At 33.6% G+C, this 14,668-nt stretch overlaps 3 protein-coding genes across 3 annotated transcripts; all 3 read right to left on the bottom strand.

The window, feature by feature from the left end:
- Positions 1-216: 216 nt before the first annotated feature.
- LOC144852523 (uncharacterized) lies at positions 217-5,225 on the bottom strand. Its single transcript, XM_078710371.1, has 8 exons — positions 5,192-5,225; positions 3,590-4,711; positions 2,921-3,431; positions 2,707-2,728; positions 2,231-2,429; positions 1,895-2,080; positions 1,104-1,238; positions 217-985 (listed from the first exon to the last, which is right to left on the bottom strand). Exons 2-7 carry the CDS (start codon positions 4,382-4,384, stop codon positions 1,158-1,160), a joined length of 1,794 nt encoding a protein of 597 aa, XP_078566497.1. The 5' UTR covers positions 4,385-4,711; positions 5,192-5,225; the 3' UTR covers positions 217-985; positions 1,104-1,157.
- A 790-nt stretch (positions 5,226-6,015) lies between these two features.
- LOC144852283 (uncharacterized) lies at positions 6,016-8,793 on the bottom strand. Its single transcript, XM_078710059.1, has 7 exons — positions 8,719-8,793; positions 7,731-8,232; positions 7,491-7,506; positions 7,274-7,340; positions 6,885-6,972; positions 6,569-6,706; positions 6,016-6,433 (listed from the first exon to the last, which is right to left on the bottom strand). Exons 1-7 carry the CDS (start codon positions 8,719-8,721, stop codon positions 6,069-6,071), a joined length of 1,179 nt encoding a protein of 392 aa, XP_078566185.1. The 5' UTR covers positions 8,722-8,793; the 3' UTR covers positions 6,016-6,068.
- A 570-nt stretch (positions 8,794-9,363) lies between these two features.
- Positions 9,364-13,501, bottom strand: LOC144852522 (uncharacterized). Its single transcript, XM_078710370.1, has 6 exons — positions 12,679-13,501; positions 12,013-12,526; positions 11,840-11,861; positions 11,086-11,224; positions 10,689-10,976; positions 9,364-10,299 (listed from the first exon to the last, which is right to left on the bottom strand). The coding sequence occupies exons 1-6, from the start codon at positions 13,486-13,488 to the stop codon at positions 10,108-10,110; spliced, it is 1,965 nt and encodes a 654-aa protein (XP_078566496.1). The 5' UTR covers positions 13,489-13,501; the 3' UTR covers positions 9,364-10,107.
- Between the last annotated feature and the right edge of the window lie 1,167 nt (positions 13,502-14,668).

Below are 14,668 nucleotides of genomic sequence, written 5' to 3'. Positions count from 1 at the left end.
CTGTGTGGCATGAATAAACAATTCTGTAATGAAAATGAGAGTTATTTGTTGTGCGCGTAAACTGATCTGTATTGCTCTAGAACGCGTCAGCTTCCCTGACCGCCTCTTGATTTCATCGCTTGCTGCGTCCCTGCTCTTACCAGTTATCATACATGGAATAGGCCTACACTTGATTTTTATATTCGACGTGTAAACGATGTGCGACCCCTAATTTACAAGGCATCGTGCCTACGCCAAACACAAATTTACATCAAAGGCGTGTAAAATATATCCAGATGTACGCACTTGTATCGAGCGCAGCGGGCGTACTTATAGCAATTGACATCAAATGAAGTCTAACAAATTATCTTTATATTCCAACTTGAAATCTGAATACATGTTTCGAAAAGATGTAGACATTATACAATTTACCATAGAAAACTCTTATAAAAAAATAATATACAATGTTTAAGATTACACAAGCCTTTAGATTTCCGTGTCTCTAAATATGAAAATTGAATGTAAATAATTATAAATCTGTAAAACAAAATAGTAGGCCTAATAAGTAGTATTGGTATTCTGGTATATCGTATTTACTGTTAAATCTTTGTTTGAATTCCTTTGTAAATACAACACTTTTATCACGCACTATCCAAGCATTCGCCCTCGCTAATACTAACATTGTCAATAGCAACTATCTGCTTGCCAACTCCAGACGCTACTCCGCCAAACATAAAGTAGGAATTGTATATATCGACAGTATTTATATGACCACTTGCAGAATTCCATTTCCCACGTTTATGATCAACAAGTTGGGTGCTAAAACCCGGTTTAGGTTCGCCGTTAACAATATGATCTACATTAATTCGTTGATGTGAATCTCCGTCACTAATATAGTAATCAAATTTAAGACACACTTTGTCCCATTCGCCTGGTATTTCTGGACTCTCAAGGTAGCCCTCGTTTCTGGATTGTCTGTCACTTTTTGCAACATAAATGTAATAATCTAAAATTATAAAGTAGGTATATTTATATTTGTTAACAGTATTTCAAACTACATCAATTTTGTTGTTATTGAAACAAAAACAATGTATCGGATTTTCAAATGTTAATCAAATTTTTACCCGATCCTGAGTAACGGTCTCCTAAATCGTAGCTGACGTTATCTCTTGAGTTGTTTATCTTCCAATTCTCGCTACCAAAATGCTTCCAGCCATTAAAATAAATGTCGTTGTGATTGAAATCATTACAAATACTCTCTGAAAATTAAAAAAATATTATACAAATATTTAGGCAGAATATGCTATTTAAGCGTAAACTAAATGCTTCAGTTTATTTTGTTTTTAACCGACGTGTTTCACCCGAGGTTTTATCCCTTTTATCATAGTAATTTATCTTTTACTTGGCATGGCCCTGTTAAAAGAGACATTTCCATAATAATATGAATTATATCTACGCGAGATCGTATACCCCTTTCACACCAAAAGCAAAACTCCGGAGACACCCCGGAGTTGACGCCCCGCTGTTTGGTGTGAAAGGTAAAATCAAGCAACTCCGGAGTTTAAAACTGCGGGGTTGAACAGCTGAACATTCTCCGGAGAGCGAACTGCGGGGACACCCCGGTGTTTTGGTGTGAAAGGTACCAACATCAAACTCCGGAGTGTTTCGGGTCAAAAGGTCATCCTCACACGATCACTCATTGCTTTAGTTTTATTTCAAAATACTTTAAATATTTGTACAAAATATATAGCGGGTTTAAAAAATAATAAGTAGTATCAATAAAACATTATATTACTTCTGAGACTTTTGAAAGTAATTATTAAATTAAAAATATTGTTAATTAAAATTATTCTAATGATCGTCGCTATGTAAACAAAAAAAATAGAGGGCGACATTTACAATTTTATTTTATTACCCCGGTGGCGCTAGGTTGGTATGAATGGCGTATCTCCGGAGTTTCTTGACGTTTTGAATGGTCATAAACCCCGGGGTGTACCTCGGGGTGTCTCCGGAGTTTTGGTGTGAAAGGGGTAGTAGTCTGTTCTGTTGTTGGTTCCATAACAAGCGTTGCGACGGTAGCCACCACTATTGCAATCAACACCTAGAAAACAGATAGATATAAGAAAGCAATATGATTATGTACGTACTTAAAAACAATAAATTATTTATGTGGAATTGTTTGATTGAATACTTTTAAGCTTTCACTTCACTATTAGGCCTGCAATAAAAGAAAAGTTCATGTCATTCTTACTGCTACGAGTAGGCCTATTCTTGGTATGTGTTTCTCTTGTTTTCTGGCACTAGACCTACTACTGACAAGTGTATCAGTTTTCTTATCAAGTGACGTCAGATTCTGCTTCACGTTTGCTCGTAGGTCTGCGTCGGAAAAAGACACTGTTTCAGGTTGATGAGTAGATTCGGATTGCTGAGATGAATACTCTGTTTCTTCTCTAAAATATTATAACATGGTTGTTATTAAAAAATAATTGAAGACTTATTGATTGCTAAATTAACAATGTAATACTGTATTCATCACTGACTGACACATTAAACATTTAAAAGCAATATTTAATTTCTTGTCCCAACCTCAAGTCATACTTTTGGTTCAACCCTGATTTATCTGCATAACACTTAGACTAGAGCAGCCCAAATGCCAGTGGCTAATACTGAACTGAAAACGTCATTACATTATCCATATATTTTCATAAAAGTTCAAATTTTTCGTACCTAATTTTCAGATTGTAAGCATCTGTGGAAAAAAAGAAAAACAATTTAACGTCTGTGTACCGACATTGCAATATTCATTATGAGGTTTAAGAATCGAATGAAACCTTTCAAATTTAAAGATACACCTTCCACTTAAACATACCACCTTGGAAATAACACAATTTGAAACCACAAATGTAATATTTCTGATCAAATAAGATTGAGTCTGACTTACCTAGTAAAATATTTTGTGCCGTCATGTTTAGGAGTTCTGCAAACAATTTGCACTTTTCTTGGGAATCTTCTAAGTGTTTCTCTTTCTCAAGGTGAAAAACAACATCCCATATATTGCCAAAGTCATGGTCATTCAGTGAGTAGAAATTAATAACATTCAGCAAATCGTTATGCCCAACATCAACAATGGTTTTAAAAAGTGCCTTCCGATATGGTGTTAATCTTGTTCCTAATGTTTCACTGCATTGAATGGTCCTTTTATATTCGGCTATACGATCCTTTGCCGATGTCTGTCCGGTGGTTTCAGCAACCTCTGACAAAAGGGTTACATTAGTTTTTGAAATCTTTCCAAGTTCATCAAGTTTATTGAATAATTGAAATCCTGTAGTGCTAAGTTCTAAACATCCAATAGGTATAATACTATGTAGAAGCATTCTTAACCAACGGTACTTTAAACCGACATAGTCTTTGCTGAGATCTGATAGAAGCTTTCTAAATTCGATATGATTATCCTGAAAATAATGTAAAATTCATCGATAAAAAAGATATATAATAACATTAAAAGAACAGGTCAATATAAAAATAGAACGCTATCCAAATATATTAAAATGTGCATGCTCAGTTGTTACAGTACGTTTTTGTCGAAAAGAAAAACTCATGATATTCTTACTTTATGTATGCCTAATATTTGTTTCTGTTTTTTGTTATCGAGTGACGTCAGAATCTGTTCCGCATTTGGTCGTTGATCTGGTTGGTAATTCCAGCATTTTAGCATAACATCACGCACGTCACATTTACCATCAATTTTTGGATGACCACCGTTAACCACGTGCTGAATGATACTTGGCACATTTAGATCCTCATAGGGCCTTCTCTGGTGATACAATTCCCATAAGACTATTCCTAAAGAGTATACATCTGATTTGAAATGATCAACCCCTTTTGATCCATTCATTACTTCAGGAGACATCCAGATGAAAGTACCGCGTCCACTATTCGAGGTAGTTGAAGTGACATCATGTTTCTTCACCTTTGACAAGCCGAAATCAATTAGCTTGATATTATCTCCAAAAACTAAAAAATTCTTAGATTTTATATCTCTATGTGATACGTCTTGACCGTGGATATACACAACCGAGCGTACGGCCTGTTTACACCACTCTAAATAGTCATAGTGATTTATAGGCCTAATATTTAAGAGATCATATAGGCTTCCTTTGGGTGCGTATTCAAGCACTAACCCCGTTGACAAGTCACGGTAAATAGTTCCTAACAGTCGGATAATATTTTTGTGTCGTAGTTCTTTCAATATATCCAACTCCCGCTTGTCAACCTTGATATTTTTTACTACTACTAATTCACCAGTATTTTTCACAATTCCTAAGAACACATTGAACTTATGATCACCTCCCAACTGCTGCTTGATCTCGATATCTTCTGGTTGAAATATATTCCAGTTAGCCATTTAGTGCCCCTGATTTGAATGTATTTGTATACAAACGAATCAATACTCTAATTATTTGCATGGATTGGTTTCAATACAAACTGGAAATACCAAAGAACAAAATAAAATAGAGCCGTACTGTAATCCTAGATATCTACATCGATATTGATGAAACTAAGACGACCATATCAAACATAATTATTTTGCGTAACTGCAATCGACAACAAATTCAAAAGTACTTGAGGGTGAGCTCACACCCTCTAGGCGATGGCACACAGAATGTTTAGGCCTAATAGTGATTGAGCTTTCCGGAGTTCTGTTAAAAACTGCTTAAATTTAATAATTATCCTGTAAATAAAAAATGCATGAATAAGAAAAAAAAGATGTACGTATGGCATGCATTATTCTGCATAAAAAGTTGCTATGCTCGTAATCATTATTGAGATTATACATACATGCATGAATCATGTATTAACATTATTATGTTCTAAGTATAGTTTGCAAACCCTCTTTACGTGGAGATTATCGAGTTTATGTCTGGTAACACGAAATGTCAACGGTTACTGTGCATGAATTTTAAAATAAAATAGCCATTTTATATGGCTAAAATATCTTACTGTTCAGAATCACCTTGAAACACACCATTTCAACACTATGTAGGCCTATATTAATACGAATACGCAATATGATTTTACACTGAAATAAACATGCCTATATAGTAACATCACTCGATAAAGAGGATAATGAAATATCAGATTCAATATTATTGTAAAGATGGTATTTTTTGCTGCTGGAATAATTTGTAAAAAATACGCTGTACACACTTACCGTGATGATATATTGTATTAAGCCTTGGCCACCATTTTAAACACAATTATGTTTACGTACCACTATTGATATGCATGATGAATTCATTTCAATACGTTTCACTGACAAAAGGAAATTCCAACAGTATAAAAATACAATTTTCTATGAATGATTTTGCTTCTGACTGCTGGTGCGTGTAGATAACACATTTAAGGTATAAAGAGAGAGCGTACTTGTGAGTAACGTAGGAAATTACGACAGTATTTTCATCATTGAAAATACAATGAAAATACATATCAGCGATGTCAACCATGCTTGCGTCGTAGGAAATAGTGTAGGGTAGAAACCATACTAAATATAGATTTGGACGTATTTCTCTTCCTCCCCCTCTTATAGTTATACATCTAATCATGGAGGTATAACAATCTATTTTTATCTCCCTGATCTAATATGCAGTATTATTATTATGACTGGAAATGCGGTCTATAATAGACTGCATTTCCATGCTCGTGCGCAAACAGGTGCTTATGTTTTAGAAAGTTGTACGCACTTATCAACTTAATATTTATTTAAATTTAATCAAATGAAACTCCGTCTAATTAACAAATAAATAATAGAATAACAGAGAAACATATAGTTATTATACAAAGCATTACCTATAAAATAATAAAAACAAAACAGACTAAAAGTTGATGATTATTATGGTTTAAAAGAATACACAAATATAGATTTCCTTGAAACTAAATATGAAATGTAAATCATAAATTGTAAAAACAAAATAGTAATACTATATAATAGAAAGGAAATAAACCAAAATGAAAAAAGGGAGTGGATAATATTTTAGTCTTTTTAAAGACCATTGTAGTTGGTATTCGTATTGTTAAGTCATTGTTGGAATTCACTGAGTATCATTACATTCGCCCTCACAAATATCAATATTGTCAATAACAACTAGTTGTTTACCGTCAGCTAATGCTACTCCGACAATCACAAAGTAATACTTATTGGTATCGACAGGCGGCCTATTGAAAGAAAACTTGCATCGTCCCCAATAACCAATGTTTTTGAAGACCGTGTTGATGAAGGCCTCCTCATGTGTGTCGTTAATAATACGAAGTATATTAATTTGTGAAGCTTTGTTACTTTTGTAATAACAAAATTCAATACACACGTTGTCCCATTCGTCTGGTATTTTTGGACTGTTAAGCCAGCCTTCTTTTATGGATTCTTCATCACTTTTTGCAACATAAATGTAATAGTTACCTAAAATTATAAAGTAGAACTTACATGAACACCATTTCATACATCAGCTAATTAAAAGATCAGTTTATTTTGTCGTTATTTGATAAGCAAAAGTTGAATGAATTTTCTGATTTACAATGTATGACATCATTTTACCTGATCCTCCTGAGTAATTTCTTCCCAAATCGTAGCCCACATTATGTCTTTCATTTCCTACCATCCACTTTTTGGCACCATGATGTGTCCAGTTAGCACACGGAAATTTGTTGTGGTTGAAATCATTATGAGTACAATCTAAATACAAACAAAAGAATAATAATAACAATATTTTACGAATATGTGTAAAGCTTCAGTCAAACCATCTTCCTCTCTAGTACCACACAAAAACAAATCACAACTGCGCAAACTTAGACAGATTTAAAATTTAGAGATTTAAGATTAAGGAACTGGGATATTTTAAGGATTTGCTTACGATTATTTTCTTTCATATGCACTGATAAGTGATATAGTATTGCAAAGGCAACCAATAACAGTGCAGGTATCCAATACCAGTTGTTAGGCTAGAAAACAGATATAAGACAAGATTAATTATTATGGTTTAGAACTTTGTTCAAGATTATCCAAAATTCACAAACACGAATCAATGACTTAAACCTAAAAAAAATAATATAAATGTATAAATGAAGATATTTACTCATGTCATATACTGTATATAACATATAAACTAACTCAAAGGCATTGTATAAGACCTGCGATATAAACAGCGGTAGGGTACATATTATGGCAGTGTCCATTATATATGGTCGAAAAAAACAGTTAAAAGATGAAAACAACAAGTATATAAGTTTATAATATCCTTACTGTAAATATTTGTTTGCTTTTCATTTTCTGAATTAGGCCTATTCTCTTCTGAAGAGGTACTGCTTCTCTAAATTAAGAAAGTTTAGTCATATTTTTAATAATTTAGGACTATATAACCAAGCTACTGTATATATTCTTATCGCAACAAGTCATACTTGGATAAGGCAATCCCAACCTGATTCTTTTTTTTAAACGTTATTTTTAGCCATTGTCTTACCTATTATTGACAGCATCTGTGAAAAAAGAAGACAAGGTCGAGTTATCCGTTTTCCATACGAGAATGTTAAAGAATCGAATTAAATATTTCACCAAGTTTAACTCTGTAGAGGCAAGTTTTCAAACAATGGCAACGAATATTTTTTACACTCATTGGAAAATTATCCAATTTGAAACTAAAAATGTACTAGAGTACAGTAGTATAATTACATTTGATCAAAAAAGATTAAGTCTGACTTACTTAGTAAAATATTTCGTGCCTTCTTGTTTAGTAAATCTGCAAACGGTTTGCACTTTTCCTGGGTATCATCTAAAAGTTCCTGTTTCTCAAGGTGGAAAACAACATCCCATATGTGGGCAAAGTTACGATCTTTCAGTTTGTAGAAATTGATAACATCATGTAAATCATCAAGCCCAACATTCCTGAGGGCTTCAAAAAGTGCCTTTCGATATGGTGTCAATCTTGTTCCTGTTTCACTGCATTGTATTTTCTTTTTATATTTAGCTATACGCTTTTTTGCTGATGTCTGCTCGGTGGTTTCAGCAACCTCGGACAAGAGGGTGACATCAGTATTTGAAATCTTTCCAAGTTTAACAAGTTCATTGAATAACTCAAGTCCTGTTTTGCTGACTTCTAAATATCCAATTGATAAATGATCATGTAGAAGCAGTCTTAACCAACGGTATTTTATAGCTTCGCTGAGGTCTTTTAGAAACCCCTGGAATTTAATCTGATCCTTTTCCTGTAAAATTCAATAAAATGATGAAAATGAGCAGATACTTTTCATGCCTAAAAATAGCAATGGCTAAAGTGGCATACTTACTAGTCGCATGTACGAAAATGACTTTTAAGATAACACAAACAAAATTATAATAACAATGGTTACCGGTGGTACTGTGAATCACTCTTAAATGAAGATCATTAATATTTAAAAAAATATTATGATTGCTAAAATATCTTACTATACTAGTAAAAACATCATTAGACAGCGCTAAACATCTCTATTTCAGAGCATAGGCCTACACACAGTTCTACGCGTAGAAAAATTAACAGTACGCCAAATGGTAAAAGGTAGACTAATAGGCCTATGACTCGATTAAATCGGTATCTACAGTAGATCCCCTATATTTAGTTAGTTGTAAGGTAACATGTTTACCGATACAAAACATCTAAATTACGATGGAGCATGGATGAATTGAAGTCAAACTTCCTCCATAGATGAACTTACCATAACTTCCCAATGCTGTCTATCCTCGATATCTGATAGAATTATTTAGCCAACTATGCCCACTACGGATTTCAATCGATCATTTAGGCCTACAATTGGAAATTTCAATGTAAAATACAAATCGTTATGAATCGTTTTGTTTTGAATGGTGGTTTGTGCAGACTAACACCTCCATAGTATTAAGGGTGTTATTTTTATTATACGACAGTATCATCAATCGAAACACAGTATAGCATGCAATCAATCATATTTGCGTCACAGGAAAATGTATGATGGGAACCGCACTAAGATGTGTTCTCCTTATTCCTTCTCCTAGGCTAATAGACTTCGACGAAAATTCAACTAAAATATGTGTAGGTGTCCTACTTCCTTCTATGTACTGTAATAGATGGTGTTAGTGTAACAACAATATAGTATACATACACTATTGAATCGTATGTGTATGTATTGTATATTGTATAAACTGTATCGTGGCCAAACACAAACGTCACAAAACGCGTAAAATATACTGATGTAAATACTTCACTAGTAGTTCCATATAGTGGTTTTAGAAAGTTGTTAGCACTTATATTAGAGAGCACTTTTATGGAGACCAATTCATTATTTATTCAAATATAGTAATGTTTGCAAATTTAATACTGTAGGCCTACTATAAAATTTATCTAAAACATTAAAATACATATGCCTATAATGTCACGAAAACAACATAACTGATTGAAAAACATGTTAGGCCTACTTACATTTAGAACGACATGGTATATATACCTCAAAAAGAAACTTAACAAGGCACACTACGAATCATCGGCGCGGGAACGATTTTTAAGTGGGGGGTCCGGTTAGGTCAGTTTCCCTCCCTGAGGCTACGAAGTCACATGTCCTTTCCGATCACTTTTAATTTGTATAAAAACGTTTATTTTTAGGTTCCCTTTATGATTGTCATTGCTCTTTCCTCCATGCTTTTTATTTTTATTTATTTAATCGGTATAAAAAGACTCAAAATACAACTCATAATTGAAATGAAAAGCTTACATAGGAAAATGATAATTCATATAAAACAAAGTTTAACGAAGAAAAAACACATTAAGGCCTATGATACAGTAATTAGTTACTGTATAATTCATTTAAACTTAAAATTACTATATAAATTGCTTTAGTCTCCAAAAAGATTATCTTCCCCAATCAAACATTTTAATTAGGATTATATGTATAAATGTTTTATAGTAGCAAGTTTTAAAACACAAAATACATCAAAATGACATCATCCAAATTCCATTATAAGACCATACCTGTATTATTAAATAGCTCAAAATTACTATGATATATTATCAATTGAACTACACTAAATCAATCTATAGATAGTCTAATCTGTAATTCATAGAAAATTCAGTTTCAATTTTTTATCAAACCTTTTGCCATGAGCTTATAGATAAGGTTTTCGACAGCGTGCTGATTAGCCCCACCCCTTGACTCATACCCCATGGCTTCCGCCTCGGTCCCAGTTACAACATCAGTAGCGGTCGAGTAAAATTTCCACCATTCATGGCCAGATTTAAAGCTGAATTCCCGGCCGTATACTTTCACCTGTTATATTAAAAATAACTTTAAATACTATTCACAAAAACCATCTGAACGAATAACAAATGCGATTTAAATAATTATTGTTATGCTTACTTACAACAGTAGAATTGTAACCAAATACGCCGCTGTATTGTAAATGGTGTACAGTATATTGTTTTAATCTCTGGAGTTCCAGTGTATATATTCATAAGTATTGTTCTATTTTTGATTTAGTAAATCTATACAATTCAGTTTTGTACTGCACTGTATGAAGAGCTGCAGTACAAGCCGTAGTTATATATTGGTATTACATACAGGACTTTTACTATTGACCATGACTATTTTAACTAAAGTGTTATATCATAATAATCCAGTCAGAAGTAGGCCTACAATCATCTAAATGTTAGCCTTACCGTCCCTCGTTTGTTATCGTCAAGATGATTTTCTCTCATTCGTTTTATCCCTTCTGCTGGCCAATTTTTAGGGGGCGCTGTGGTGGTCATTGGTACTGTGGTGGTTATTGGTGCTTTAGTGGTTATTGGTACTGTAACGGGCTGGGTAATTGGCGTTGGTTCTGTGACTGATTCTTTCGTTGGTTTAACTGGTTGTGGCACCGGTTCTTTACCAGACTGTGAAGGTAATTTGGATAGTTGTACATATACAATCGCGAATACCACAATAATCAGTGCAAATGTGCCGATCTAAAAAAAACAGATAAATAATATCTAAAAAATAGTAATTATTATTATTTAACATTATTATTTGGAATAGGTCTATTTAAATTAAATTTCTGGTTTATGCTATCCTTACTGTATATCCTGGAAAGTGCTTTTTCTCTTTGTGACTACTACTGACAAATGTTTCCGGTGTTGGCTTCGCATTTGGTCTTTGGTCAGGTTCCAGAAAAGAAGATTGTTGAAGTGATGGCATACGGGTTACATTTCTAAATCTGCAAAGTTTTATCATTGACATTGATTAAGTTTTTAAATAATTGAAGTGCCGACTTCAGACTAAAGCTCTGTCTACACTATCAAACTGTATGTGACAAAAAAGTGTGAATTGTGATGTGCCCAAATATGGTAGTGATATGCTCAAATATATGGTAGCGATATGACATCATCATGTCCATATTTGGGCACATCACATTTTTGGGCACATACAGTTTTATAGTGCAGACAGAGCATTATTCAAACTATTAAATCCCAGCAGGGAAGAGTTAAATTACAATTACAATTCAACTCTTCCCTGATCCCAGTATCAAAGGGCAATTATAATTAACTGTAAACTTTTAAAATGAAACCAGATTCATCCGAATGTTGTCCCAAAGCAAGAATGTTTTGCTAACTCTAATATTGTGGCTACTAGCTTTACATGTATTTTTGTTTGCACGATAACATCCAAATTTTTCAAATTATCTTATTTTTAAATTATCTGAATTTTGTGAATAACTTATACTGACAGACCACCATGCCTAATGATTATCAGAAAAATGTATCAATTCGTTTCGTCCGATGTTTAAAATCGCGAGTTTTCTTATTTTTTCGTTTTGGTAAAGACTTCTTACCTTATTAGGGTTTCGGGAACAGCTGTGGGAAAAGAAAACATGGACAATTACAATATATATTCTAACATCCGATTCTATTTAGAATTGAAAATTCTTCCACTAAGTTTAAACCTAATAGTATTATTATAAATTATATAACCAGAAATGTATAATTATATTTTATCAAGATTTACCTAGTAAAATACTCCCTGTCTTTTTGTTTAGAAGATCTGCAAACCGTTTACACTTTTCTTGGGTATCATCTAATAGTTTGTGTTGCTCAAGGTGAAAAACAACATCCCATATATTGTTAAAACCATGGAATGTAACTTTGTAGAAACCAATGACATTACGTAAATCATCACGCCCAACATTTCTAAGGACTTCAAAAAGAGCCTTCCGATATGGTGTTAATCTTGTTCCTAATGTTTCTCCGCATTGTACAGTCTTTTTATATTCTGCTATACGATCTTTTGCCGATGTCTGTTCGGTGGTTTCAGCAACATCTGACAAGAGGGTGACATCAGTAATTGAAATCTTTCCAATGTCAACAAGTTCATTAAATAAGTCAAGCCCTGTAGAGTTATCGTCATAACATCCATTAGGTATAATACCATGTAGAAGCATTTTTAACCAACGGTATTTATTACCAGCATAATCTTTGCTGAGGTTTGCTAGCAAATGTTGAAATGCAGTCTGATCTTCTTCCTGCAAATATAAAATTCATCAATTAATGAAAAAAGATGAGCATGTTTACCATTAACAAAGTATATATTGACAGACTCGAATGATGTATTTACAAACCTGCTGTCATTGTACTGTATTGCAGAAATTACAGGTATTAATAATTATACTATTACCTTCGAACTACTTCTGACCAATATTTCAGGTACGTTATCAAGTGACGTCAGAATCTGCTCTGCGTTTGGTCTTTGGTCTGGTTGGTAATTCCAGCAATTCAGCATCACATCACGCAAGCGTACGTCACATGTATCATCCATTTCTGGATGACCTTTATTAAGAACATGTTGAGTGATACGTGCCATACTTAGATGCTGATAGGGCTTTCTCTTATAATATAATTCCCATAAAACAATTCCTAAGGAGTATACATCTGCTTTAAAATAATCGACACCCTCCGCTTCATCCATTACTTCAGGAGACATCCAAATGATCGTACCGCGTACATTACGCGAAGTAGTTGAAGTAACGTCAAGTTTGAAATTTGACAAGCCAAAATCAGTTAGCTTGATAGTGTCTCCAAAAACCAAATAATTTTTAGATTTTATATCTCTATGCGATATGCCTTTACTGTGGATATACACGACCGAGCGTACGGCCTGTTTGCACCAATCTAAATAGTCGAATTGAGTTCTAGGCTTCTTATGTAAGAAATCATATAGGCTTCCGTTGGGTGCGTATTCAAGTACTAACTCTGGTGACGACGTGACCTGTTCGCTCTCAATAATCCCAAACAGTCGGACAATATTTGGGTGTTGTAGGCCTTTCAATATATCCAACTCCCGTTTCTGCACGCCAATTGTGACATTTTTCTTCACTGCTACTGATTCGCCAGTAATTTTCACAATTCCGAAGGACACGTTCAATTTATCTCCCAGATTATGCTTGATCTCGATATCATCTGGTTGAAATATATGAAAGTCAGCCATATTTCCTTGTGACTGTATATTATTCAATACTGTACTCCGAATTAAATGCATGAATGGTTTCAATCCAAGCTGGAAATTTATCAAAGAATAAAATAAACTGGAACAACGGGTATTACTAAGTGTGTATTCTAATGTCTAAAAAAATGCTGTAGGCCTAATATACCGTCAGTATGCCTACCTTAGGAAATATCATTTGTATGTACGCACATGGGATAAATTACAGACGGGCCTACTAAAGATATCTAGAATATAATGGTATATAGATCTAGATCCTATTGATATATTTATCAAGATGGCATTTGATTGTAATTTTCAAAAATAGGCCTACACTACCAAAGTTCGTCAAAACTTCCGTCGAACTCGATTTGATGGAATTTTTGTTAATACACCATATCCAACATAATTACTTTGCAAATGAATAACAAAACTCGTTATGAATGGTTGGTTTTAAAGTTTGTGTATCGTATATGGTATTTCTATATGTTATAATAGAAAGCGTCAGAATCACAAAGAATTACGACACTGTGTCATTAAAAATACATAAACAATATTATAGACTTAGGCCTACGGTATAGGTCTAAGTAGTGAACCATACTTACGTCACATGAAATAATCTGTGTAGGAGGGTGTTCATCTCGTTCCTCCCCCACATTGCATGTTTGACGCGCAGTTTTAGACAATTTTATTAATTACCTCTGCGAACTAGCAATAATTTATGATAAAATAATTCACATCAACAAATATTGAAAGATAAAAACTATATTCATCATCTTAGAAAAGTCTTATTGTTGTCATTATTTTCCAAAAATCATCAAAAATATTTCTTTATAAAATGAAATTATATCCTCAATTTCCAAAATCATACAAATGTAGTATTTTAAATTAATTTACACAGTTGTCGTCCCCATATCGTCTTGCTTGAAAACTCACTAATACCGATAGGCCTACACATAGAGATATTATTAACTATAATAATTATCTCTATGGCATATAGCATCCTATAAATCGTTACAAGTTATCTTTACTACCTAGACTAATGATTTATTATGTAACTTATGGTGGCGTAACGCAGAGGCCTGAGGCCCTGACTTAGGAACCCCAACAGCTCAGCCCCAATAAGATCCGGTCCCCTGGGTTTAGCCAGTGAACGCTTATAGCCGTTACGCCACTGGTAACCTAA

The sequence above is a fragment of the Antedon bifida genome, chromosome 9 (assembly GCF_963402885.1).
Source record: "Antedon bifida chromosome 9, ecAntBifi1.1, whole genome shotgun sequence".
Taxonomy (NCBI): domain Eukaryota; kingdom Metazoa; phylum Echinodermata; class Crinoidea; order Comatulida; family Antedonidae; genus Antedon; species Antedon bifida.
The sequence above is the reverse complement of the archived record's forward strand: the minus strand, read 5'-3'. Positions and strand labels throughout refer to the sequence as shown.

Bases quoted from the DNA above. Each gene is read 5' to 3' on its own strand.
- LOC144852522 (XM_078710370.1), bottom strand. From the start codon at position 13,488: ATGGCTGACTTTCATATATTTCAACCAGATGATATCGAGATCAAGCAT. The intron at 11,862-12,012 runs GTAAATCTTGAT...CTTTTCCCACAG, and splicing joins GACAGGGAGTATTTTACTAG to CTGTTCCCGAAACCCTAATA. The intron at 10,977-11,085 runs GTAAGGATAGCA...TGTTTTTTTTAG, and splicing joins AGCACTTTCCAGGATATACA to ATCGGCACATTTGCACTGAT.
- LOC144852283 (XM_078710059.1), bottom strand. The intron at 6,707-6,884 runs GTAAGCAAATCC...GTTTGTATTTAG, and splicing joins GCATATGAAAGAAAATAATC to ATTGTACTCATAATGATTTC. The intron at 6,434-6,568 runs GTAAAATGATGT...TTATAATTTTAG, and splicing joins AAATTACTCAGGAGGATCAG to GTAACTATTACATTTATGTT.
- LOC144852523 (XM_078710371.1), bottom strand. From the start codon at position 4,384: ATGGCTAACTGGAATATATTTCAACCAGAAGATATCGAGATCAAGCAG. The intron at 2,430-2,706 runs GTACGAAAAATT...ATAATATTTTAG, and splicing joins GCTTACAATCTGAAAATTAG to AGAAGAAACAGAGTATTCAT. The intron at 2,081-2,230 runs GTAAGAATGACA...TCTGTTTTCTAG, and splicing joins GAATAGGCCTACTCGTAGCA to GTGTTGATTGCAATAGTGGT.